The sequence below is a fragment of the Equus quagga genome, chromosome 13 (genome assembly GCF_021613505.1).
Source record: "Equus quagga isolate Etosha38 chromosome 13, UCLA_HA_Equagga_1.0, whole genome shotgun sequence".
NCBI lineage: Eukaryota > Metazoa > Chordata > Mammalia > Perissodactyla > Equidae > Equus > Equus quagga.
In genome coordinates this window covers 75,300,452-75,328,123 of record NC_060279.1, presented here as the reverse complement: position 1 = coordinate 75,328,123, position 27,672 = coordinate 75,300,452, and the positions used below count along the sequence as shown (strand labels likewise).

Sequence of the window (27,672 nt, the reverse complement as noted above, 5' to 3'; positions counted from 1 at the left end):
TTTGCAGCCATAAGCTGTAGCCACGAGCATGATGCCTTTGCCGAGTTCTAAGTCCTCCTGGTGAATTATGGAACCTGAGGGTGGTCTTGGGGACCCCCGAACTTTGCAACAAGCACGAGCTTATTTGTCAAAATACGTTCCCCAGTCATCACCTCCATTTCACAGATAAGAAAACTGAGGCTCTGGGCCGAGCTGGTCCAGGTTTCACGGCTCCTCAGGGGCCCCACTAGAAACCATCCTCACACTAGACGAAGGGAAACCACCACACACAGTGCGCGGCCGCTGCCAGCGGAGTTTATTGGAGCAGGTTCAGTGGCGGCTGGCCGCCTGGCAGGGTGCTGACTACCGGGCTCTGCTGCCGTGTGCGGCCGGGCACAGGCCTAGGTCGGGTGCTACGGGGGCTCGGGTGCTACCACGTAGAGGACTGTCAACCAGGACAGGGAGCAGGGCGCGTCCTGCTGAGGCCGCGGCGGCCCGGGCGCCTGGGGCTGGGCATCTGAGGCCCCGTCCAGGGGGTGGGCTAGGGAGGGGCGGGCTGCCGGCTCCAGGAGGCCTCCCGGCCCAGTGGCGGCTCCGACGCTGCTCTGCCAACGAGGATGGGGGTGTGGGGTGGGGGAGGGGGGTCTCCTTCACTTCAGAGAGCGGGGAAATACATTCTTGTTTGGAAGTATATTGAAAAGACAGCTCGTGTACCAAAGTGTCTAGAAAAGAGGGGACGTCCTTTGTAAGAGGGGCAGGGTGGCAGGCGCGTCCGCAGGCCTCCGGGAGGGGTCAGTCACGGCCCACGGTGCACCAAGTGGCTGGCAAGGGGTGGGAGAGAGACACGTCAGCAAAGGGGGGCTGTGGGGACGGGCAGCCCCTGCCCCCTGCCGGCTGCAGCGAGGGGCCGGTGGCTCACCTCCCCTCTCCTGCACCCCTGGACCACATCCCCTCATTCAGCTACTGCCGGCTCTGTGCCAGGCGGGGGCTGGCCTGCACGCGGCAGGGGAAGGCTGGGGCCCTTTTGTGGGGCGCAAAGCTGCCTGCCGGGCCCCTCGGTGGCAAATCACATGCCTGTGGAGGTAATGTGGGTCTGGCTGTGAATGGGGGGGGAGGCGAGGACCCACCTTGGGGCCTGCCCTGGACTGGGGGGTTTCTGGGCCTCTGGCACAGCCCCACCACATGCTGGGCTCTTCTGGGCCCACCTCCCCGGTGTCCCTGGCTTTTGGTCATGTCTGAGGTGCCACCCCGTCCCCACTCTGTTGTTCTGAGCTTGTAGGGCCACTTTCTGTCTCAGGCCCTGTCCTCGCATTTCGGGGGCTGGCCCGATGCTCTGGCCCTGGGTCTCTCCCCGCATTGGTGCTGAGCACTCATTGGAACTCCTGGCAGCTAAGGAAGCAGGAAGAGGAGTCGCTGGAAGATTTCAGCCTTGTCCTTCCCTCGACTCAGCCATCTCCTGCTGGAACCAGGGCCCTGTGGTCCCCCACCCCCACCCCCCTGCCGCTGTTCCTGGCTCTCTGCCCGCCCGCCCGCCCACTACCTGGCACAGAGATCCTGGAGAGGGCCTCAGGCTGGCTCAGCGTGTCCACCTTGGCGTGCCGGAACGCCTTGCACACGGGGCTCTGCAGGTGCCTGCAACCCAGGGGGCCGCCAGTGAACGCCTGGGGCTGGGTGGTCCGGCTCTGCCCAGGATGGACCTTAACCCTGCTCAGCCCCCTGGAGGCTTAGAGCCATCGTGTGAAGGTCAGATGGCCGGGGAGTGGCAGGTCTGGGGGAGAAGAGCCTGGGTCTTTCTTTCCAGGGACTGTCCTTAATGAGAATTTTTTTAGCCCTTGGGGCAGCAGTTTTCAAAGAGGATCCCGGGGCTGGCCAGGGACCTGTCACACTGCACAGAGAAACACCGCCTCCAGCTGGATTGAGGGCAGGCATTGGCTGGAAGAGGCCAGCGCTCTGGGGCGTGGATGCTGCTGGAACCCCGGCTCATTATCACCATCCCCTCCTCCCCTCCTAGGATACTGCGGGACAAGGGAAGGAGCCGAGAGCCCTGGAAAAGCTGCCAGGGAGCTGGGGCCGCCCCACCTCCTCGTCCCATCACCTAATTGACCGCCGAGGCCTGGCGCTAGAAGCCATGGCTGTGCCCACCTCTTCCACTCCTCCTCCGTCTCCCAGAACTCGTAGACCACGAAGGTGAGGCCGTCCGACAGCCTCACGGCGGCGATGCTGCAAGGGGAGAGGAGAGGAGAGGCCGGAGCTGGTGGACTAAACTGCACCACCCACATCCCGCCCCCCTCGGCTGCTCTCTTCTTCTCCCCGCCACCTCCCTACCGTCAAACAAGCCTGGACAGGGCGCCCCCGGAGCCAGGCTATGGGGTGCCCTAAGACCCTGGAAATGCGAGCCTGGCAGGAGAGGGGGTGGCCAGGGGCCGGGGTGTTCCAGGACAGGCAGCCAGCCTGTCACCAGCCCAAGGCTGCTCTGATAACGCTGCTGCCGGAGCCTGCAGGGCCGGCCATGCCGTCTGATCAGTCCAGCATGTCTCCCCACCGCCACTCGCCTCGTTTTAAATAGGACTGATCCTACTTTGGGGGGAGGGGGAACAGGGTGGAGGGCTGACCTCCAAGATGACATCGTCTCTAACGTGCCCCGGTCTGGCCTCCCCACGGCGCTCCGGGCCGCTTCTCTTTCACACACTCAGCAGAACAGAACCCACGAACCTCCTCGAGGCAAGCTTTACAATTACAGGCAATTCCAGGTCGGGCCGCCCAGGATGGAGGCAGGGAAACAGGCAGCTAATGGTATCATTAGTTCATTATGCTCCAGCCTAAAATTACACATGGAGCCGTGGGCTCGTGACTCCCGGAGAGGATGGGGCGGGGTCCGTGCCGCCCGCCAATCAGATGTAAGCCATGGCCCTTTGCCAGACTCAGCCGGCACTGCTTACAGGCCTTTCGGTCGACAGACAAAGGTCATCAGAGCAATCTGGCGCATCTAAGGCTGGTTGCTGCCCCGAGATGAAAGCAATCACCGTGATTGCATTTGCTCGGCTAATGACGTCCTGATTGATTTTTCTTGGGCTGGGGGGGGGGGGCAGGTGGCCTCTGGATGGGCAGGAAGACAGGCAGGCTTGGGGTGCAGGGAGGACACAGGATGTGAAGCCCTACTGCGTGCCGCCCGTGTGCACAGGAGGGGCGGCTGGGCCCCTTTCTCCTGCCACATTCTCCCGGCAGCCAGCATCTCTCTCAGGATCTCCCCATTTGTACGCACACCTCGATGGGCATCTCGACATTAACGTGGCCCAAACGGCCTGCGTGGCTCCCTCCACCAGCACACCTGACCTCCTCAGTACACGGCACCATCCTCCTCCGAGTTTCTGAAGCCCAAGCATCTCAAACTCTGTCTTGTCTCCTCCTTCCACAACGCCCTCCTCCCGGCCGCCAGCAAGTCTGGTCAGCTCTGCTCCGAAACAGATTTCAGCTCTACCCTTGTCGTGCCAAGGCCACGCCCCCATGCCCAGTGACCGCAGGGCCTCTCCCTGGCCACCTGCTGCAATCTTGTCCCCTCCCGACCCTTCTGCACACAAGGGAGACCAGACCATGTCTTGCTCCTGCTCACGCATCTCCAATATGGTCCAAACGAGCAGGGCCTGGAGGGTGGACGTGAGTGGGTCCTGCCCGCCGCCCCTGTCCCTCCTCCGCCCTCGTCACTCTGTCAAGACACACCAGTGTCTTTTTCTCAAACACGGCGCCCTCGCTGCCGCCCCAGGTCTCAGCACAGGCTGATCCCCCCGCCCAGACTGCCCTTCCTCAGTGCACACGCAGCCCCTCAACCTAAAGCAGCTCCCTCCCCAACCGCCCCCCACTCGGGACCCTCAGCATCCATCACCAGTCAGAATCATCCTTCTTTTGTCCCTCTCCCACCACCTAGAATAAACGATCAGCAAGAGCAGCATCCTGATTCACGCCTGCATCCCCCAGGCCGGCCCACCGAGGATCCCCAAGAAGGAGACTGAAGGCATGTGCTCTCGAGGTGGGAAAAACCCCAGTGGAGAGAGAGACGATGGAGGCAGGACATGGGCGCTGATGGGTGGGCCCAACGTGATTCGTGGCTGCATCCCCCGGGCCGGCCCCCAGGAAGGAGACTGAAGGCATGTGCTCTCGACTTGGGAAAAAGCCAAGTGGAGAGGGAGTGGATCAAGGCAGGACACGGGCCGCAGCTACCATCGCTGGGTGCTGATGGGTGGGCCCAAGAGGGGGATGGAGAGCCTGGCAGCTTGTGCCAACAGCCCTCTCGGGCCACCCCGGCGAGGGTGAGGGCTATCGTCTTTTGTGGGCCACTCAGACGTGCCCACGGCTGCCCGGCTCAGCTCTGCCAAAAATCAGCGCAGGCCTTGGCGGCAGGACAGACGGCGAGGCCCCTGAGGGGCAGCCACAGTGGTAACAGGGCAGCTAACATGGAGTGGGCGCTGACTGGGTGCCAGGGGCTGGCCGAGTCCTTCACATCCAATGCTCCATTTTGGTCTCCATCAGCCCCAGGGAGTGGTCCCGCTTTCCAGATGAGCTAGCCGAGGTCAAGGAGATGAATCACTCACCCCATCAGCACAGCGGGGAGAGCCTGCACCAGGACCGAACCCAGCTCTCTTCACCGCCCTGCCAGTGCTTCCCTGGGGAACGGTTTGTGCTCAGGGGTGAGGCTGGGGGGCTGCCCCGCCCTCCACCCCGAGGCGGAGCTGCCCGAAGCCCCTCGCTGACTCACTGGAAGCAGTTCTTGGCCCCGGCGGTGCCCCGCAGGTACTGTCGCAGAGAGTCCAGGAACTCGCTCAGCTGCTCGGGGCACACGGCCATCTCCTGCCGGACCAGCTGCAGGTGCTGCGGGCCACAGCCGAGTGAGCGTGGGTGCCCCTGGGCCGGGCAGCCCCTCCCCCTCCCAGGACCCCACAGCCCCACGGGCACAGCCTCACCACGCCTCCTTTCAGAAAGGATGGGCAATTTGGTCAAAATGAAACCAACCAAACCCCACATGCACGTGCACTTTATCCTTACATATAAGAACTGGCTAAAAAAGAACTAGAACTTAAAAAGTCAAATGCAGGGCCGGCCCAGTGGCGCAGCGGTTAAGTGCACACATTCTGCTTCGGCGGCCGGGGGCTCGCCAGTTCAGATCCCGGGTGCGGACATGGCACCACTTGGTAAGCCATGCTGGTAGGCGTCCCACATATAAAGTAGAGGAAGATGGGCATGGATGTTAGCTCAGGGCCAGTCTTCCTCAGCAAAAAGAGAAGGATTGGTGGCAGATGTTAGCTCAAGGCTAACCTTCCTCAAAAAAAAAAAAAAAGTCAAACGCAGGAAGCAGTCCCCAGAAATGCTGAAAACCAGATGAGGGGTTTGAACAGGCTCTACGAACATCTGGGGCTGCCTGTGAGGCATCTGGGTCCTAGACAACATCCGTGACCAGCAGAAGTCGTTTCTGATAGAATCGGTGTGTGGACATCACTGCTGTGTTGGTCCTTTGGCTCCGGGCCACACTTTTGTTGCTCAAAGCCCTGGTGCCTCAAAGAACAGCCCTGGGAGGGGAGGGTGGCCAAGTGCTGGGGCTGCATCTCCCCTCCTGGTAGTCCCTGAGGGGCCGGGTGTCAGGGACACTGAGCCACCAGCATCTTGAGTCCTAGCTCAGGCAGGGCTGGGGCCACAGGAGAGGGCGGGAAGGGAGGCCTCGGGGAACGGGCTCACCATGTTGGTGCCTTCTTCATCTGAGAGGCGCTGCTGCAGGTCAAACCAGAGGGTCTGAAACAGCAAAGCACAGAGAGATGCTGGACACAGAGGCCGCTTCCGTCAGGGAGGCCTCCAGGACCACAAGGACACTGCAGTGCTCAGGGCCCCACGGAGCTCCAGCCCCTCGGCCCCAAGTTTCCAGAGGCTCTCGAGGCCCCCCACTGGCGGGAGCTCCCAGGGGTCAGGCTCGCTGGACAGGGCTCAGTCCACCCTCCACACACGGCCCTGGCCAAGCAGACCCTCTACTTGAGACCTACCTTGGCACAAAGCAGGCTCCACGTTGCTGGGGGTGGGGTGTCCTGGGAGAGACAGCAATGGGGACTCGAGTCCTGAATCCAGGATGCTAGTTTTTTGCCACAACTGCTGGCAACAGCCCTGAGATTCCCCATTAACTTACAAATCACCCCTAATTGTAACCCCTGGCACCTCAGCTAATCGTCTGAATGAAGGTGGGCTGTTCTCGCTGGTTCTGCAGGCCCTGCACTAAATGCTTTACATACACATTTTATGTAACTTTCCAGACTTCCCGAGCCAGGGGTGCCCCAGTGTAAGCTCCATGAAAGCAGGAACCCCATGCACGCTGTTCACGGCCTCGCGTCGGTGTCCAAAACAGGCCCAGAAGCTCGAGGATGCTCACTGGTCACTATTTCATAGCAAACAACCCCGGACTCTGAAGCCTACAAAAGTTGGTTGTTGATCCTGGGGCTGAAGCCGGGGCCTCTGTCCTCTGACACACAGAATCATGATTCTTCTTCCTTGAACGTGGGGTACCCCAATAAATGCCACTTCTGTGCCTGTGGCTGTCCAGCCTCCCTGAGGAAAGCCGAAATCACACCCCCAGGTCTTTCCTCTCACGCAAGCACGTGTGTGAGGCACACCGAGTGGTTGTTAAGGAAAACAGCAGCAGATGTGCGGGCCTGGGACCCGTGCAGTCACCATCCTGAAATTGTTTTTGTTTTTTTTTTTTTTTTTGAGCAAGATTAGCCCTGAGCTAACAGCTGCTGCCAATCCTCCTCTTTTTGCTGAGGAAGACTGGCCCTGAGCTAACATCCGTGCCCATCTTCCTCTACTTTACATGTGGGACGCCTACCACAGCATAGCTTGCCAAGCGGTGCCATGTCCGCACCCGGGATCCGAACCTGCGAACCCGGGGCCGCCGAAGCGGAACGTGCGCACTTAGCCACTGGGTCGGCCCTGAAATTCTTCATGTTTGGACAAGGGGCTCTGCCTGCTCACTCTGCGCCGGGCCCTGTAAATTACGCAGCCAGTCCTGGAGAGGGTACTGACTTCAGGGACACGCGGCGGGAACTTGGTTTGCGGGTGGCCAAGGAGCGCCTGGCAGGGGCAAGTCTGTCTCCATCATTTGACAACCGTGTAGGCGGGCACCTGGAGGGCAGCGGCTGCATCTGGTTTCCTAGGGGCCGGCAGCACCACGCGCGGGTGATGATGAGGGGAGGATGGGGGAGGCACAGCGGCAACCACCTCTGCCCCGTCCCCCTCCCAGACCGGCCGCCTAGGGCTCGATCCTCCGGCGGAGACAGAAGCGGCTCAGGTTGGCCCGCGGTGGGCGGGGCTCGGAGCTGGCCCCACCCCATTGGCTCCTGCTCGCGGCCTCGGCCAATCAGAGACCAGCGAGGCGGGCCCCGCCCGTCTCCAGGAGGCCCAGGTACGCATCGGTTTCCAGCCAGCCGGTTGTTAGGGCGACCGGGGCGCTAAAAATAAGCTTCAAAGGGCCTCCCCCTGGAGGCGCCCGCGGAGTTGTTATGACAACCAGGCCTCGGGGTCCGCGCGGAGCGGTCTCCACCTCTCCCACCCGCAGCTTTAAGGGCGGAGATCCCGCCTCGCCTCAGCCCTGCAGGTGGGATGGCCGCCTCCTCCCTCGGACTCCCCTCTGCGCGGCTGCTTCAGTCTCCCTCTGTGCGGGGAGCCCTGCGCCCTGCCCCCGCGAATCCCTCTGAACCCCCAAACGCATCAAAGTCCTAAATCCTTTGCCCTTTTGCAAAAGATGTAAAAAAAAATTTTAAGTAGGAGAAATGTAAAATCATCCCAACCCTAGGGCTCCTGGAAACCTGCTATCTTGGTTTACATAGGCATATGGGTACAGTGTGTGCGAATATAGAAGTCTTGGTATCAGAACGTCCAATAATAATTGCTAACATTGCTAAAATTAATTGCTAAACTGCACAGCAGGCTCTGCGCTAAGCCATTAAGACATCATTTTATTTACTCCTCATAACAACTCGATGAGGGGTCCTATTCTGACTATCATCTCTATTGTGAGAGGAATCTGAGGCTCAGAGAGGGTAAGCCACTGGCCCAAGGTCTCACAGCTGTTAAGTGGTAGAGCCAGGATTTGAATATGGGCAGTTTGATACCTGAGCCCATTGGTAAACCTTAAGGCAACCCGTTTCCTTTCTTCCAAGAAATAGTCATTGTTATGAGCCGAACCGAGTCCACCCCCCAAATTCATGTGTTAAAGCCCCCACCTCTAGTACCTCAGAATGTGACCGTATTTGGAGACAGGGCCTGAGTTAAAATGAGGCCATTAGGATGGGCCCTGATCCATTATGACTGGAGTCCTTGGAAGAAGAGGAGATGAGGACACAGACACGCACGGAGGACGACCATGTGAAGACACAGGCAGAAGACAGCTGTCTACCCACCAGGGAGACAGGCCTCAGGGGACAGCAGCCCCGCCGTCACCCTGATCTCAGGTTTCCAGCCTCAAATTGTGAGAGAATCAACGCTTGTTGTTTCAGCCCCCGGCCTGCGGTACGTGGTTTCGGCAGCACTGGGACACTGATACAGTCGTGTTGTGAGCGCCCACTGAGTCACGACACGTCCTCCGAAAAAACACGACTCAGTGAAGGCCGTGCCGTTTTCTATTACCCGGAGACGCGCTGTATCGTACTGAAAAGATTTCATGCTGCTGGCGGTCAGGTTGCTTCTAATCTCTCCTGGGTCGTCACCGTGCCTCCTCACCACCACGCTGTGTCTCGGCGTCACCTGCCCAGGCCACCCTGCCTCAGAGCAAGGCCTCCCCAGAAGCCCTGTTCCCTGCTGCCCATGACCCTGCTGACTACTTTCGGCTCCTTGAGATGCCTCTCCTGGCACCCGCGCTCCCCTCCACAGCTGCTCCTTCCCCAGACACCTCTCCTCGGATGTATTCCGCTGGGGGCGTGTCTATCCTTAGGGAGCTGTGTTCTCCATTTCCACGCTCTGCCTGTGATGTCTCACCAAGGCTCTTTGACTTCTGTCCCAAACTCCAGGCCTAACTCTGCACTCCCTGGGGGCTGGGGAGAGCGGAGGGCTGGAGGCAGGGGTCGGTGGCTTACCTTGTTCTCCAGCCGTCCTATGAGCTCTGCCAACCGGCTGATCTGGGCTTCCAGGCCCTCCTCCTTGGGGTCCGCAGTGACTGGGAAAGAGGAAGACAGACAGTGATGGTGGGCAGGGCCAGGCCTGGGGGCAGGGGAGCCCCTAGTCTTCCGAGGGGCCAAGGCCTGCCCCCAGCCTCTCAGTCCCGGTCCCACTCGGAGGCCCAGCACCCATGTGGGCCACTGTCAGAATTCCTCCAAGGACCCCCAGCCGGTGTCCCCCAGCCCAGGCCACGGCTCTCTCACCAGATGGAAGACTCGTCCCTTGTTCCGTGGCCATGAGCTTGTGGTTGGGGGCGTAGGGGGGCGTGGGGCTTCCATACCAGGGCTCCACCGCGCCGTGGCTGGCTTTGCTATGGTTCTGTCTGCAGTGTGAGCGGGGAAACACACACACAGCATGAGGGAGGCCGCAGGGCCCGGGCCACTCCAGCAGCTTGGACAGACATTAGGCACGGACCGTGGGCTGAAACGGGCACTTTACCCGGTGGAGCCCCATCCCCGTGAAGTGGGCATGGCGGCCTTTGTTTCAGAGGAAAGGAGGCCCCCAGGCAGGCAACTTGGCTGAGGCCATGCATCTGGTGGGGCAGAGTCGGGATTTGAACTCAGCTCCATTCTAGGACTCCACAGCCTGGGGCCTGTTCCTGGGAGGCCCCCACCCCACCCCAGTGGCTCACAGCGTCCCCTGCGCCTCCCTCTCTGCCTGCCTCATGAGGAGCCCATTTGGTGTTTGGTGCCCTCTGGGGCGGGGTATCCTGGATTTGTACCAGCTAGACAACTCCCCTGTCCAAAAAGGGGAGCCCCAGGACACAGTCAGGAGTGGGCATTTAACAGGACAGAGAACTCTGTGATCTTGATCTCCGCCAGGCCCCCTCTCTTGTCCCTGTACACCACATACACGGTTGTGTACACACACGTGCACAGCCCCCAGCATGCTCCGAGCACGGTGCCTGCACACAGCAGGCACTCAGCAAATGCTCGGTGGATGCCCGAATCCCCACGTGCAGAGACGCTGGAAAACTCAACCATACAGGGACACAGACACACACATGCACAGAAAACACACACACACTGTCCTGTGTACACGGCCGACATGCCCGGTCCCCAGCCTTCCTCTGCCTTCGGGCAGCACTGCCATGGCACCTTCTGGAATTTGTCTCCTGTGAATCTGAAAGCTCGGCAAGCCGCTGCTGTGGGAGAGGAAAGGCTGGCGGAACATTTGAGGTGTCGATCCTGGCAGCTCTACCACCCAGCAGCAAATTAAATGTGGCCCGCAGACCATGAACGGGAGCTGCGGGAGTCCGCGAGGGGCGGTGGGGTTGGAACCAGCGGCTTGTGCCTGGAACATCCCCCGGGGTTGGGAAATAGGAAGGCAGGGGACTCGCAGCCGGGAGCCAAGATAGCTGAGAATTGGGGCGGTTCAAGGTGCGAGTGCATGTGAAGCAGATGTGTGTCCCCACCACGACGTGCCACCCCCATCACCAACATCCCAAAGTAAGGTCCCAAAGTGGGGGCGGACAAGTGTAACCGCTGACATGTGACAGGACTGGCAAAGTGCAGGAAACCAACTATGAAAATCGTGCAGCCCTCTTATCTGCTCTGCAGCAGGATAAAAATGGTGAATTTTTAATCAAGATAGTGACAAAAGAAGGAAATCTAAGAGACAGCTTCCAGAGCTGTGGCTGTTAACCTTCGGGACCCTCAGAGTCACAAGACAGATCACAGATGCAGAGTTCCGGGCCCAGCTCCCAGGGATCCTAATCCAGCAGACACAGCCCTGGGCCCGGGAATCTGCATTTTACACTTCCCAGGTGAGTTGGCTGCCCATGCTCAGAGTAAACACTTTTTGGGAACAGTGTCATCAAGTGGTCTTTGCAATCATATCTGATTGGGACCAGCCCCTCAGCAACCACAAAATACGTGCTCAAACACCCACCCCACAGCAACCAACGCCCTGCTGTGTGGGGCCTCTGCTTGACACCCACGGCCACGCAGAGAAATTCAACCCTCAGGCCCGCTTGGGCCAGACACCTGGCTGTTGCTCCCGTCCATCCGTATTTCTTTATTTCCCCTTTACGCCAGGCAATCGGCTGTTCTGGGAGGACCAGGCATAGGGCAGTGTCTCAACTTGGGACAGCAAATGCGAGGGCTCGTGGCCCCCAGGGATGGGCACTACTGAGCCAGAAGTTCTGAGAAGTACTCCTCTCTAGACACCGGGCTCACCCCTCGACACAGCATCCCCCGCCAAAGAGGGGGACTCTGGACGCTTCCCCATGGCTTCCAGGACATGCAAACACGGCCTTAAATAACACTGGGAGAAAATCAGTCCGTTTCACTGCTCTTTCAATCCTTCTGAGGGAGTCAGCATTCAGGGATCGTCCGTCCTCAGCACCTCTCTGCCATCTCCCCGTCTCTCTCTAACAATAGGGAGCAGCCTCAGAGGCTCTGTGGGCACAACAGGTGCTTGGTTCACAGGCACTTCACTGATGGCATGTGACACTTGTTTTCCAATTGTGGTAACCACATATGGTTTCCTAAATTGATTTCCAGCTTTAAAAAATGAGAAACAGTAGGATAGTTCAAGATAAACAATAACGTGAGAGATACGGGGCTGTGGCAAACTGATTCGTGGCTAGGAAGCAGTCTTCACTGTCTGTGCACTGTCTGTACCGCACGCACTCCAGGCATTCTTCCAAGCACGCAGTGTCCCATTCAGTGCCCCCAGACAGCAGGTTGGCACGTGCACGGCATACTCCCACACGACCCCGCAAGGTCCTGCGGACGCACCGGATCTGGCTGGTCTGCTCTTCGATGGCCTCCACCGCACTCTCCACGGAGCTCAGCAGTGACTGGATCTGATTGGCTGTCTCCTTCAGGAGGAAGCGCGTCACAAACTGGTCCACGTTGCTCCCGCCCTCGTACACCTGTGGAGGGAAGGGAAAGGGCACAGAGGGGGAAGGGGCTCGGGAGGGAACTTGGCTGTGGGTCTGGCACAGAGTTAGGGGGGGACCTGCGGTGGTGTCTCTGCCTTGCAGTGGGAAGTGGGGACCCCATTGTCTCCTGAACTTGGAGGGTGTACAGCTCCTGCATCAAGGCAGGGGCCATGGACTCAGAGGCCAAGTTTGAACCCTGGCTTCACCACGTACTAGCTCTGTGAGCTCGATGACCATAACAGGAGTCACTGTGGTATCTATCTTACAAGGTCGTAGCGAGGATTGAATGACAAAATATACATAAAATGCTCAGCACAGTGCCTGTCACATAGCAAATACTCCATGAACAGTAGCTGCTATGATAAAGATGATGATGTTGATAATGATGATGGTGATGGTGGTGGCAGTGATGATGACAATGGTGATACGATGATGATGATGATGGAAGTGGTAGTGATGGTGATGGTGAAGATGGTGGTAGTGATGATGGTGCTGATGATGGTGGGCGATGGTGGTGCTGGTGGTGGTGTTGCTGGTAGTGGTGATGATGGTGACTGGTGGTGGTGTTCTTGATGTGGTGTAGACAGGGATAAAGTATTAGGGAAGAAGAATTCCCAACCTCCTCTCCCTCCTTCCTCCTCCAAGGAGGATTCTTTGGGTCCCTGGGCCTTCATGCTGCTACTCAGAGAAATGAGAGAAGACAATTAGAAGCAGCCAGAGAGGCTGGCTCCCCAAAGAAAGTGCCTGAGGTTCCGTCCTCAGAAGGAGGGGGTGAGTGGGGAGTCGGGGAGAAACTGAGAGAGGGAGATTTAGCGGCCACAGGATGAGGAATTCTGGGGCAAAGATGGGCAAAGAGGGTTTTCCACAAATCCTGCAATGTGGTGTGATATAGAATTTGCCCCTTTGTCAAGAGTCTACAGCAAAGACATTTCTAAGGTTTCTGGATCCAGTTGAGTTTCTTTGGGCTTCAAAATGCTTTACAGGGAAGGGAGGGAGCTCTGCTTAGCCAGGTCACTCAAGGATGGCAACGATCAAAATGATGCTGTGTTGGGGATGCTGGTCCTGCCCTCTCAGCTCCTGTGCCAAGACCCCACCCTCCTGAGCCACCTGCCCCGGCACCTTGGAATTCTGCCCAGTCCCTGCAAGGCAAGAAAACAGGGCTCTTGAGGAAAGCAAGTGAAAACATCCATCACTCTCTGGGAATTAATTAGCAATAACTGCACATGGGAGACACAGCTAGAGACAGAGAGACTGAGCAATGGAGGCAGAAATGGATACAGGGGTGGAGAAAGGCCAAAAGGAGAGGCACACAGACAGGGAGGCACAGAGATGGACACCCTGTGCCAACCACCAGACCAGGACGTGGGAGACAGGCCCTGACAGAGAATGAATGTGTGGCAGAAAGTATGTCAGGTTCTGGAAGCCTAATGCATTGCAACTATCGATTATCCTTCCTAGCAGACGGTGGACCCACACACAGCCCAGTGATCAATGGCCTCTGGACAGCGAATGGCCGAAAACGAACAAGAAGACAATGTGGTAAGAAATTTGAACACAAAGAGAAAGGCTGCCAGACGCCATCAAGCAGAAAAATGATCTGAAGTGTGTTAAAAGCACCCAACCAATGACTGAGGTGTGGTCAGGGGTCAACATGTACCTAGCTAGCTGAATTCCAAAAAAAGACAAGTTAGTTTCAAAGGAGTAAAAATGTAGCTTTCACAGATTTTTCTTCCACCCCAATCGATGCCTCAGCCAAGAGCCCAGCTCCACACACCCCAGAGGAAAAGGACCAGATCTAGGAATGGTGTGTCACGTGGCCGACCTACTTGTTTGCAGTATAATAGGTAGATATTCAGAAATCTGCAAATCTCTGAAATTTTATCAGATGAGCACCTTTCCTGCAAAGAACGCCTAAGGACGTCTCCCAATTTCTCATCTGGGGTTGAATTTGAGGAAGAATCCTTGAATGGGGAAGTTGTGGAAAGAGGTGTCAGTGATCACCCATACTCAACATAAAGGTTACAGAGGTCAAGAAATAAAACATGCATCACTCATCGTTCAATTTCAATCACATTGGATTAAGTCAATAAAGAGTGTGAAAGTATGGAGAAAACAGATGAAAATCCAAAAAACTCCTTTAATTCCACAAAACGCAACAGAAAGCACTTTTCTAATTAGCTAAATATAAAAACAGAAGAATGTTAAGAACGTGTGATCGGAAGTCACCAGTAAAATAAAAACGAGAATGTTTACCTTCAAAATCATAATCAACGCTATAAACAAAACAGAAGGTAAAATGTCAAAGAGACGAAGGAAGCGTAAAAGATTATGACAGCAGCCAGACCACACGGATCACAACAACAAAGAAAATCAGCCTGAATTCCCCCACGTAAAGACACAGTCGCAGACTTGATGAAAGGAGGTCCAGCTGGAGGCACGTCTGAACCAAGACGGCACCCAGGGATTTACAAAGAAAAGCCAGCGCAAGGATTCTGCCACCAGATTTGATCAAATGAACAGGACAAGTTGCAATATCACTAGGAGGGAGAACTTCAGTGAGAAAGTCTGGCACAGGATAAGGATAGGAACAGAACGACAAAGCCGGCGTCATAACAAGGACAAGACACTGAACCCTTCAAGCCACGGGACAGGATATTGCCATAAACACGGCTGTGGGGACGGGGATGGATACGACCACATTAAAAAGCGATTTTGCTTTATATCAAGAGGCTTACACTGCTCATATTCTTTGACCCAGTAATTCTCCACTTTTGATAATCTATCCTTGAGACATAAGGCAAAATGTGAATATTTACACCCCAAGGTTACAGTATTATTCATAACAGTGAAAACCTGGCAATAATCTAAAATGCCCAACAACAGAGAAATAGTTAATACATTTAAATAAGAATATTTAAAAGGATGCTTTTGAACAGTTTTAATAACATGGGAAAAGCGTTTTTAAAATATTAGATGAAAAGAAACAGAAAATAAATTTCTGTACACAGAATGGTATTAAGTATATTAAAGAAACATACACAGAGAAAAGGCTCAGAGGGAACGAACTAAAATGTTGACAGTGGTTAGGGAAAGTGGGAATTAGAAGTGATTTGAAATTTTTCTTTATACTTTTCTCTACTTCCTAAATTTTGCATATTGAATGTGGACCATTTATATAATAAAAACATTCTAATAAAGGTCTATAGGTATCAAATAACATGGCTAAATATATAGAAAGGAAAAACATTAGAAATATAAAGATTAAATGACAAAATCCAACTTAGTGTGAGAAATTAGCTCATCGTTGTCCCATAGGACAGAAGAAGTAACCAAAAATAAACAGGGATGCAAAGCATATCGTCAGGAGAGTGTGCAAGTCTTTAAAATGGGCAAAAAAGATGACTGTGTTTCCTGTCGAGCACACCCAGTGGATTAACTAAGTCTTTCCTCGCTCTGGAGCTCCTTTTAAAACTGTAAAATGTAGAAAACTGATGATAACGCAAATAATTCTCATCCTCAGAAATGCATATGAATTTTGCCTAGTAGAATGCAACGGATTGTTGCCCTGTGGATAGCAACCAGTTTTGCATTTATTCGCAAATCCATTTCATTATTCCTGGTTGCCTGTATACACCGCGTGGGTTCTTCGAATTTTCCTTTGAGGCAGCCGTAACATCTTATGGTTCTCACATTAATGGATGAGTTAAATAAAATCTCTGTCATGTGCATTTTATATTTGTACAAGAGACACAATTTTACCTCTTTACAAAGTTGTCTTTTCACAGCATATATTTCATAACAAAGAAAGGTTAGCTATTTTCCAATTTTATATTCTGAAAGTACCGTCCACATCTTTTCTCAAGCATCCATGAGATAATTATAAAAACAAATCAAATAAGATGTAATGAAGAAATCTCGACACATTAAAAAAAATAGACTAGAACTATCAGTCACTCGGTTTTATCCTAACACCATGAAACGAGAAATGAGTGAGGACATAACAGATTATTGGGGAATATTGAGAGAGGCAATAGTACATATTAAAATCTACGATTGCAGTGAAAGTATCATTCAGAGGTTAAATTTTTAAAATTCCAAACTTCATATCACAAAAATTTAAGTATTCCATTTCACATATGAAAAAGAATAGCAAGAACAAGAAATCTGAGGAAATAGGAAGAAGGTAATAACAGTGGTGAAAACTATAAATGTGGTTGAAAACATGAAATTTAAATAAATGTGTCAGTGGCTGGTTATTAGAACAACTAATTAAAACAGGCAAAACTCTGCCAAATATAAGTTTTTAAAATGTAGCAAAATAGGACAAAAATTAAAATAAGACCTGAGCTATAACAGCAGAAATTTTTTAACTTAACCTGCATTAAGCGCCTCTTTTGTGTCAATGTTTTAGATTTTTTTTAAAAAAAATCATAAGAACATACTATGCATAATTGATCACAAAACTGAACACATCAGTAGTTTTGTTTAAAAATATACTAAAATGGACACAAAAAGTAAAAAACTAAAACCAGAGTTGACCTTAAAATAACTTTTAAAATAATCTCCTCCCCTCTTTAGCACCTCGACCCAAGCCTTATGGATAAATTCTTTCGACTTTTGAATAGAAAAATGATTCTATGTTAGAGAAGCTGAATTACACAGAGGAAATATTCAAAACTGCCTCACAATTCATCCCAAAATTACCATCCAATCTCAATTCTCGATAGAGACAGAGATAAAACACTCAGCGAGTGACAAGGATTTAGCAGCGCGATCAAAGAATAATGCACCAATTAGGGTTTATCACAGGAAGCTAAAAATTGTTCAATAGGACAGAATCTAATAATAGAATCCACCCCATCAATAGCTTCAGAAAAATCAGATGATCGTTTAAAAATGCCAAAAAGGCATTTGAAAAGATTCACTACCATCTCCTAGGACGAAATTTAGTGAAGGGAAGGCAAAAATATTTTTTAACAGGCTGAAGAAGATTCTATAATAAGAGCTGGTATTAATATTATAATTGGTAGAGAAATACTAGAGAGGGGCCTGGAAAATCAGGAGGAAAACAAGGATGCCTCACGGAGCATCGTTACAGGGATTTAGAACTTGGGGGAGATGCTAACAGTGCCCAACAGAGAAAGAGGAGGAACACAGATCAGAAACGAGGAAGGTACCACCGCAGGTAACTGATGCCATCACTTCCTATCAACAAAAGCAGCAGAATCAACTAAAATCAGGGGCTGCAAGAGAAGCACTGGAAACCACACTCAGTGAGCTGCATTTCTACAAACAAAAATCCATTAGAAAATAGCCAGAAAAAGTAATGGCAACCAGCACTGCCACAACCTCCACCGAGAACATGCCAACGTCCCACGCGCGTGACTTCTGAGAGCAAAATCTCCAGAGCTGGTCTAAATCATAGTGGTAGGAGTCACCATCCTCTCCTTGAGGGAGAATTAGGTCACCTCTCTGAAGAGTGATGACTAAAGACGAGAAAGCAGCCAAGGATGTTAGCAATGCCTCGCAACAACACTGCTGGGAAGTGGCCCCATGCAGAGAAGAGAAAGCTGAGGCTCCAGGAGGCAGCGTCAGTGGCAGCAGTCCCATGTGGGCATCCAGTGCACCCCCAAAATGGCGGAGCTGGGGCGGATGCCCTTGTCGGGGTGACTCGGGTTAGAGTCTGGGGTCTTTCTGAGCTCCCTTCTAATCCTCGGTCCACCCTGATACTTTCAGTATATCCAACAAGAGTCTACAGGATGAACAAAGAAAGAGAATCGGTCTCACATGATATTAAAATAAACTTTAAAACACTGGACTGAGAAGAGCAGGACGCTGGGACAGAGATGGAGAGGCAGCCGAGTGGAGGCTCCGGGTCAGGCCCAGCTACTTTCGGATATATGGGAAGAAAGGCATTCTCTAAGGCACGGCAGAGCTGTAACCGGGCAGCACTTGAAAAAAACGTACAGGATTGATCGTTCCCACGTCTGGGCATACAACAGGAGCCTAATAATAAAAACTGGTGGGCACCTTCACTCTGTGCCAGGCCCTGTTTGGAGCAGCTCAGAAGCCTGCCTTCATTCAATCCTCAGAAGGACTCTATAAGGTGAATGCTTCCATCTCACAAACGGGGAAACTGAGGCCCAGAAAGGGAAGAGACTGGCTCGGGGTCCTTCAGTCAGGTCTGGCTGACTTTACCAGCTAAGCTCTCCGGCCTCAACCAGCAGATGGCCTTTTCTGAGCTCCCACAGCTCCAGGTTGCTGGTAGGCTGCACGCCCGCCCGTGGGCATCTATGTGTCCCTCACAGTGTGGCCAGCTCCCAGATCCCTCCCTGCGTGCCTTGGTCAGTGTGCCCAAGCAGCTGCCCCCGCTCCTGGCAGACTGACCCTCCAGTCACCCCTGGGTGGGCCTGGAGTCCCATGCTGTGCTCCATACTTTCTGCTAGGTCCCTGACTCCGTTTCCCCTTTCATTTCAGCCTGCAGCTTTTGGCTGCAGGATTCACCCTTCTGAGCCTGTTTCCAGAGCTATGAAATGGGGGAGGTGACTGCAGCTCCCCACGGGGCTGCAGAGGTCCTCAGGAAAATTAGTACCCTCTCCTCTGTGGGTGCGCAGAAGGAACACAGCTGCCTGTCTCTCCAGAAGCCGCCAGCCCGGCGAGCGTGTAGACTCAGAGGGCATGAAGCTCGGGGGATGGGCTGCTGCTGCCCATCTGAGCGACAACGGAGAAGCACAATGACGCCCAGCCCACAAGCTGGCCCCGTCTCCCTGCCTTCTGTCCTCCACCGGGGCACGCATGCAAACACGGGGCGACAGGCCTGTGGGCAGACTTCACACCACACTGGAGGTCTCCCTCCGGGCACATAGGGAAGCCCTTAGCTCAGCGCCGACCCCTGCTCCTAATGGTTCTACCGCCCAGCTCACGTCTCCCTCCCGGACACGCACCCTTTCTCCCAGACACCATCAGATTCCTTGGTCAAGTTCAGATGCGTGAACCCGCCCCTCACCCTCCCCTTCCCATCGGGTAACCCTGCTGTGGGAGGGCATGAGACTGACAGGGATGACACCTGTCCAAGGACCCTTGGAGGGCTGGGGGTGACTGCAGCTCTGTTTCTCCATCCCAGGACCATGCCTGATTCTGGGAGAGGGCCTCACGCTCCAAACCAGACACTGGCTGGACAGGGCCATTCACCAAGCTGCTCCCCTCACTTCACAGTTTATCTCAGCTCCCTCTGAGAGCCCCAAGTAACGTCCACCCCAGACCCAGGCCCACCCAACACTTGTCATCACAAATCCAGGCACCCATGGGTGAGGATGCTCCAGAGAAAATCTGAAACCAAACCAGCATTCAGGCCTGGGACCCCCAGGGCCACCCATGGCCGCTGACCTTCTTGGTGTAGCCCATGGCCTTCAGGACAGAGTGATTCAAGGTCTCCAGAGAGGCCAAGACATCTTCATAGTCCCCCATGTGGTCCACAAAGTAATCTGGGGAAGGGGAAGCAAAGGTCACGGGTCATAGGAGGATTCTCCCCTCCCCCGGGCCCTCCCACCAATCCCGCCTAGGCCCCCCATGGGCTCTCCCCAGTCCCAACAACCCCCACCCCAGTCTTGGTCTCCCATAGCCGGGTGCCTACCACACAGCTCCTTGGTGTCCACATGGCTGCCGAGAGAGAGGAGGGGGGAGACTCAGAGCAGGCCCATCCGGCCTGCCCCACGCGGTGCACCCTGTGCCCGGCACCGGGCACCCCACTTTACAGCGGAGGGTGCAGCAGGTAAACGATGCCGCCCCCTCTGAAGGACGGAGCAGGACTCCATCGCTGTCTGCACGTCTGTCTGACCCCATCACCAGGTTTCCCCTCCCAAGGTCTGCGACCACATCCTCAGCCACCAAAAGGGAGGGGAGAGGGACAGGGTCCCCTGACGATTATGGGATGTCAATAAAGCTCTAATGTGATAAGCTGCCCCGGGGCACCCCCGCCTGCAGGGTCCTGAGACAGCCCTCCTTGTTCTCGCCCCAGCCCGGGGGCCCGCATCCCCATCCCTGCAGGGTGGAGAAGGATCCCGTCCTTCCTCGGAGGAGGCTGGCACGAGAAGGCCACCACGCGGGTGACGACGGTGCACGCAGCAGCCTCAGGAGAGAGACGCGAGAGTGGGGCGTGCTGGGGGCGGGTTCTGATAACCCTCCCTTTAGGGGCCCAGTTCCCTCACTGAGAGAGGAGGGGGAACCCAGGTTCAACAAGACTCTTCTGGGAAATGGCTCCCGGGGCCAAATGAATCTGGGCTCAGAGGCCCTGCAAGCTCTGTCTTGGAGGTTCCCTCAGTTCGCATCGCATGCTACAGGTTCTGACAAGTCCTGAAGAAAGCAGGCCTGTTTAATTGTGCTTGAACTAGAGTTTCCCCCATCTTTCTGATCCGCGTGAACTGTTCTTGGCAGAAAGCCTACGTAGCACCCCAAAGAGCGAACCCCTGCCGCTCACGCTCTGGAGAATGTTGGAAAACAGTCCTAGAGGCCTTTAGAGTTTTGACCCTCTCTAAAGGTGAGTCCACCCTGCCCCCGTCACACACTCTCATGGTTAAACTCTCAAACAGCACCTCCGTGTCCCTCCCCCCAGCTGGCCTGACACAAAAGGCCCCTAGTGAGAATGAATAAATCAGTAGGCACCTGCCTTGGCCCTTTCAAAGCTCCCGGGGGTGCTGCAGCAACCCTCAGAAATTCCATCTGGCTCCAAACAGCCCTTCCCTGGGGAAGCTGTGTCCTTCTAGTGGCCTCCCGCACAAGGACACTCGCTCCACCTGCCCCACCCTGGTCCCCAGTGCCCACCTCCCAGGACACTCTCAGCCCCAGTCTGGGGTCCAGGCCACCACTGCGCTGGGTCCCTTGCAAATGGGCCTGACAGCAACTCCTGGTCCAGACCACCTCTAGCCTGTCTCAGGGGACGCCAACTGAGCAAAAGTGCCCCAAGCAGGCCTCGTGACTCAGGCCCTCATCACCTGAGTGGGCCTGAGGAAGGCGACCAGGTGTGGGGCGGAGAAGGGGGTTGGGCCTCATCCTGCTTGGGGAACCCAAGGAAAGGGTGAGGCTGGAGCTAAGGCTGGGGTGGGAGGGGGTAACTTTGAGCAAAATGAGTGCTTTCACTAGATTTAGGGATGGGTTGGATGTCTGGAGTTTTTGGATGATTCTGGGACGCACGCAGGTTCAGGTTACGATCAGGTTGGAGAAAAGGTGCAGAGTTAGAAGCAGGGTCGAGGGCAGAGTTAGGATCAGGATTTGGTTATGGTTTGTTTGAAGACGGGATGGGTGAGGCTCAAGGTCACAGGGTTACCGCTGGGACTGGGAACAAGCACGGGGCGTGGGGTCAGGACTGGGGTCAGCAGAAGGCCAACGTCACTGCCAACATCCCCTTTTCATTATCTTGTGCACACTCTGCAAGATCTAGGGTCCCTCCCTGCCTGGCCACGTGTGCTCAGAAGAGACCCACTTGCCAGCGCAGCATCAATCTGCCCACTCCCCAATCATCCCGGGGAGCCGTGAGGGCTAAACGGAGCTGACTTTCAGATGAGCAGGTTTGGGGGTTCTCAGGTCTCTGGATCCTCCAGGGGAGTGGAAAATGGGGAGTGGGCCGTGGGTGAGAAGGAAGATGCCCCTCCTCCCCAGCGACCGGGGAGGTGGGGGGATGGGGCTCACTTGGTGTTGTCAGAGTCGATGGTGTGGAAGAGATCCTCCAGCTCCTTCTCGTTGAGGACGCCATCTGCAAAGAAGAGCTGGAACTCCTCCAACGACAACTTCCCGTCATCTGCAAAGAAGGGAGGGCGGAGGGAGGGCAGCTGGCGTCTAAGAGACAGGACGTCCCCAAATCCAAACAGTTCCCAACCAACAGATACGCCCCATCAGATAATCCCCACCCGCCCAGCTGACTCCCAAATGGACCTGTAGATTCCAGGGCACAGAGAAGCAGACCCATCCAGCTGGTCCCCAAACCAAGAGACCAGCCCCTAAGTACAGATGATCCCCACACTGACACAGACGACGACCAGCAGCGGCTAGTGTGCTGGGGCTCGCCATCGGGCACTCAATGGACAGAGAGCACCTCTCCATCGATTAGCCTGACCGCCCAGAGGAAGGCACCAGGTGAGGTGGGGGCACTCCTTTGAGAGGCAGGTCCAAAGCCGGCCAGTCTGATGGCCGCTCTCCCTTGCTTCCGAATGCCCCATAACCTCCCCACATGTCAATCATTCCCAACCCCGGGCTCTCAGCTGCCGATGCTCGAGAGGGAACCAGCCCTCTCCATGCTGCCCATCCACACGGCAAGCCTCAGGCCTGAACCTTCACACGGTCTGACGTGGGACGGCTGCCAACAGCCGGCATGGAGTTCTCCCACTGCCATACACACAGTCCTGAAGATGTCAAACCACGAGGGAAGGAGGTGCCCGGCCCTCCTAGGGGCTGGGGGCTGCGGTTCTGGGCTGGGGAGGGGGCGGGCTCACAGCCGATGTACCGACCTGTCCCACCCATTTCCCTCCCCCAGGCTCACCTCTTCTCCCTCCACTTGCAGTCGCCCTGCCCCGGGTACCACCATCTGCTGGGGACGTTCTCATGGGTGGGGGGTAGACGGGCTACTGAGGGAGGGGCTCAGGGCAGAACAGCAGTGACAGGAGGAGTGGCAGTCCCCAAGCTTCCACCCTCAGCTCCTCCCACAGCGCCCACCTGCCAGGGAACTCCTGCCAGCTGATCCAGCCCCCCTGCAGCCATCACCCCCTCCTCAGTGATCTTAGGACGGTTCCTGCTGCTCCTTAAAGGAGCCGAATCTGTGGGAGGCAGAGGAGGTCAGGGAGCAGGGCCAGCCCAGGACACTTCTGACCCCCAGCCCCTCTACGCAGACCCCCTTCTATTACCTCCAGCCAGTCTGCAATCAAAGTCTCTGCCAGCCCACATGGCACCTTTGTGTGGATTACAAAGAGATGCCCCTCAGGGCTGGTGTGGGATGGAGCCCAGTGTCAGGGCACGTGGGCTGGGAGCGGAGTGCAGACTGGATCTGAGGCCCCCAGTTCCTGCCGGTAGTTGCTCTTGTGCAGGGCACAACCTGCCCAACCACACATGGCAGACGTACTTGGGCCCAGAGTGGAAGTCGTTCTGATGTTGTCAAGACTCCGGAGCTTCTATGTCTGTCCCCAGCAGCTCTATGGGGGCTCAAAGAGGGGCAAAGGGACGAGCTCAGGAGGGGAAGAGCCTCACCTCTCGCCACAGCTGCCCTCCACCAGTCTCCTCTGGTTGCATAAGCCATAAAGTATCAGGGGCTGGGAGAGAGGGGGAGGGTGTGCGCACGTGCACGGGGGGCTGTCCCCGTGTGCCTCGACACCCCGGCTCAGGCTTCAATGCCACAGAGGGAGAACGAAGCTGTGACTTTCAAAAATAAGAGTGCCTCCCGAAAACCAAACAATGACCCCCAGCTCCACATACAAAAGACCCAGAAGCCATGAGAACCACGTGACACCAGCTGTAAATGCGGAAACTCGAAGGCTGGGCTGTTTGCATTCTGTGAAAGGGGAGACTCTCCAAGTTTCCTTTGGCAAGACCCATGATAAACCAGGAACCATGGTGCAGAGATGCAGACACACGGAGCTCCTGCTGCATGCTCAGTCTTCACAACACCCCACAGCATCAGCAGTACCACCGCCCCCATTTTACAGAGCAGTAAACTGAGGCACAGAGCAGTTAAGGGACTTGCCCAGGTCCCACAGCTGGAGCTTGAACCCAGGCCATCTGGCTCCTGAGTCCATGCTCAAAAGCCAACCTGGGGCAGCATCTTGTGGGGAGAGCCCCAGCCACAGGGCTCCATGGAAAAGTCCAAGTCTGGACTCAGTGGAAGCGTGCTGTGATTGATTAGTCATGTCTGCCATGGGCACAGTAAGGGGTCTGCCCCTGGCTGCCATCTCCCTGCCTCCCTCTCCTCCTGCCTCCCCCTCCTCCTGCCTGTCTGGGCACCACCATCCAGTCTGCACTCAGGACAACAGGCAGAGAGAGGCCGGCCAGGCCACCTGAGCACAAAGCCTTCCCGGCTGACCTTTCCTTGTAATATCCCACTGTGGCCCTAATGACCCCAGATCAGCTAACGAGGGGAGCGGCATGTCCCACCCAGGCCTCTGCCCAATTAGACAAGGGGCCTGGCACCCCCGCTGCCAGCAAGGACCCCGAATGGGGCTGTTTGCAGGTGTCTTCACTAATTAGCATGAGCTCAGCCTCTGTCGCAGCGACCTTTCAAATGCCAGGAGCCTGCTAGTGTGCGTGTCCCCGGAGAGAAGCGCAGCCTGGCCCTCACTCCTCTGCCAGCGCCACACGTCACCACCCTTCTGGGTTTCATGGCCCACGCGGAGGGCAGGCCCCTCATGCTCAGCTCCCCTCGGCAGCCAGGCCCGGGCTGCTCCTCCTAGCAGAAGTCTCTGCCCCGGGAGCCACAGGACAGGCCAGCCCGCGATCCCAAAGGCCTCCACTCCAGCCCTGAGCCTGGTTTAAGCCACCCGCCATCTTCTGCCCCTACGCATCTCACTCGGTGTGGTACACAATTGTGTGTGTGTGCTGCTCTCTCTCTATGAACGTCTCCACCCCCCTTCATCCCTCCGTCCCTCCATCCTCATGCCCCTTCCTCCCCCCACCCCAAATGACGTTTTCAGGCTGTGCTGGGCTGAGGCAGACGGGCCTGCACGGCCCCCAGCTGAGGGTCTGCAGTCCTCCATCGGCTGGCTCCCAGCCCGGCTTTCGTTGGCTGTAAAAAGGGGGTGATGCTTCCCATCCCAGGGGAGCAGAGTGAAGATCAAAGGAGAAAGTCTACTGAAGTCCTGGTGCAGAAGAGATGCTCGGCGGCCGTTGGCAGCCTCCCCGAGACGGGGAGCTCCCCGTGGAGCGCTGGGTGGGAGTCAAACACCTGCTGACAAAGCAGGGTCCACTTTCCCGGGCGGTCGAACCTCAACAGCCGGTCCCAGGGCTCAGATTCCTCTCAGGGAGCCTGCCATGCCCGGAGCGCCCCTCTCCATTCTCCTGACAGCCCCCTGAGGTGGGTACCACTATCATTATCCCCACTTACAGATGGGGACACTGAGGCCCAGAGAGTTTGGGGACTGGCCTTTGTCACTGGGCTGGCAGCTGGCTCAGCCAGGACCTGAAGCCAGCCATTCCCTGGGACAGAGGAGGGGCCCCACCTCCTTCTCACAGGCTCCAAAAGCTCCCCGGACCCAGCATCACACCCACATCAACCCTGGTGACAACCTGCCACAGCCACTCGGCGGTGGCCGGGAAGACTGAAGGCCCCAAGGGGAGGGGTGAGCTCGGCCTCTGTGGGGGCTGCAGAAGCGAAGTCGAGGGTCCCCGCAGCTGTGCTCAGGGGGTGGAAACATGGCTTCTGACAGGGGAACAAGAAAGGAGGATGAAACCCCATTTGTGCCTGAAGGGAGACCAGCGTGCCACCCACCCACCCACACAGGCAAGCTTGCACACACACACACACACACACACTCTGCAAAGGTTCCTACAGAGCCGCACAACCAGAAAGACACCCCCCCCCCCCCACGCACACACATTCGGAGGTGCAGCACCAGTCACAGAGCACGGCCCCCCAGACCGGCAGCGGTGCACACACTCCACAGCGCGGACGGAGACCCGCAGGCCGACCCCCACGGCTGCACCCCGGTGACATGCACGCACAGCCATGCTCCCACCGAGGAATAAAGCCATTCCCCGTAAGCCCACAGACATTTACTGAGTACCTGCTGGGTGCCAGGTATCGGGCCCACGACACGGACAAACCTGCATTCCTACCTGTGAAGACCTCGCGACCTGCTGGAGGGGCCCGGCCAGCACACGGCAGTGACCATGCAGCCCCGGGCTGGCCGCCCAGTGAAGATGCTAGAGGCCCTTAACCACGTCCCTGATCTTTAATGCTGTTCAGGACACGATGCCACAACCATTTCTCGAGGGCCACTGAAGGTCCCCCCACATCCCTCTCCTTCCTCTGTATGGAATTGCTGCCAATGGTCCTTCATCCCAAGAGGCCTGGGAGGGGCCATGGTCACGCCCAGGCATAGGGGGCAAGAGATGGAGAGCTCTGGAACTTCCTTCCAGCCCAGGCCTGTGCACCCCCCACCCCCAAAAGCCTCTTCTTCCCCCAGCACCATTGGGGGACAGGTCCACACCAACCCCCTGCAGGGAGGGAGGGAGGTGCTGGGGCCCCGAGCTAGAGCCACCACCGTGAACTGTAGCCTAATGGGAGAGGCACGGGGGCCTGATGCTTTGGGGGACCTGAGGGCCCATGGGGACAGGCAGCAGGTCATCTGTCCCCAGCACAGGCCTTGATTCTCAATCAGCGTTTTCTCAACAAACAAACACGGAGCATGGCTTGCTTCTCTTTTTATCAAAATTTGTCACTCAGCTGCCTCCTTGCAATTCTCCAACAGCCCAGGACAAGAGACAGGTTAGGGGTTACCACCCCACTCTACAGAAGGGGAAACTGAGGCCTGGAAGGGGCCCTGGTTAAAGCGCACGGAGAGTGCTTGGGGCCTGAGAATAATGACCATGGTATTTAGATGAAGTCATACCGCTCTCTGTTTCAACGGGGAGCCTCAGGCTCAGGAGGGCTTGGTAAACTTCTCAGGCTCCCCCCATCCCCCCCGACCCGGCCCCCGCCTTCCTCCTGCAGGGTGGAGCTGTTCCAAGAAGTCAGGACAAGTGGAGTGTCATAAATTCGCTGGCCACAACAATGTGCTGCTCACATTGTTGGGGAGGCCGCATGATGTGGTGAGAAGTGCCCGGGGTCTGCGGGAGAGCCTTGACTGCCTTCCTGTGGCCGGGCAACCCTGGGCATGTCACTTAACCTCTCTGGGCCACTATGGAGTTGACAGCACCGACTGCAGCAGGTTGCTGTGAGGAGGAGATGTGCCCAGGTCTGTGAAGAAGTGAGTGAGGCTGGGAGCTTCCCAAAGGGTGGTCTCTGGGCCCCCACCTGGGCTGCCTTGATCCGGCTCAGCTGCATAAGGGTTAACGTACACCAAGTATGTACTACGACCAAGACGTCTCCACTACACAGACATCAACTGGTTGAATCTTCACGGCATCCCTCCCTACTAAGTAAGAACTCTGCGAGTCCCATTGTACAGATGGGGAAACTGAGGCACAGAGGCAGGATGCAACCTTCTGACTTCAGGGTCCTGCACTCTTAACGTTTAGGTTCATGGGTGTCCATGTCCTGCGTCTGAGCCCTTTCCCTGACGCATCGGGACAGAAAGACCCAAGTCCTCATTCAGGCGACCACCCCGGAGGGAAACTCACCATTTTTGTCCGCACGTCGGAAAATCTGCAGAGAAGAGAGGTCGAGTCAGCCCGGAGCCGGGCGCGGCAGGCGCCCTCCAGCGGTTCGCACTGTAACTGAGACCCCTCCCGTCCCAGGGGGCCTGGGGAAGCTGAGCCCCCCTCCCCCGCCCCGCGGGGAGACCCCGGGGAGGGATGTGGCAGGCGGAGGCCCCCAGCCGCCGGCGCGGAAGGAGCCGCCCACTCTCCCTTCTGCGCCGCCTGCCTGCCCACGGGCACGCCGACAGACGCACGCACACGCGCGTGGACAGGCTCATGGCCATCCACAT

At 56.1% G+C, this 27,672-nt stretch overlaps 1 protein-coding gene across 1 annotated transcript; it reads right to left on the bottom strand.

Annotated features, from left to right (window-relative positions):
- Positions 1-290: 290 nt before the first annotated feature.
- On the bottom strand, positions 291-27,672 carry NECAB2 (N-terminal EF-hand calcium binding protein 2). The gene is made up of 13 exons (XM_046682055.1): positions 27,637-27,672; positions 27,365-27,389; positions 21,734-21,842; positions 19,683-19,708; positions 19,436-19,533; positions 11,904-12,040; positions 9,366-9,484; positions 9,081-9,160; positions 5,704-5,757; positions 4,730-4,842; positions 2,122-2,199; positions 1,520-1,611; positions 291-800 (listed from the first exon to the last, which is right to left on the bottom strand). Exons 1-13 carry the CDS (start codon positions 27,670-27,672, stop codon positions 772-774), a joined length of 996 nt encoding a protein of 331 aa, XP_046538011.1. The 3' UTR covers positions 291-771.

Coding starts and splice junctions, on each gene's coding strand:
- NECAB2 (XM_046682055.1), bottom strand. CDS start 27,672: ATGTGGATGGCCATGAGCCTGTCCACGCGCGTGTGC. Junction 5,758..9,080: donor TAGGACGGCTGGAGAACAAG/GTAAGCCACCGA, acceptor TTGCTGTTTCAG/ACCCTCTGGTTTGACCTGCA. Junction 801..1,519: donor CTCCAGGATCTCTGTGCCAG/GTAGTGGGCGGG, acceptor ACCCCTTGCCAG/CCACTTGGTGCACCGTGGGC.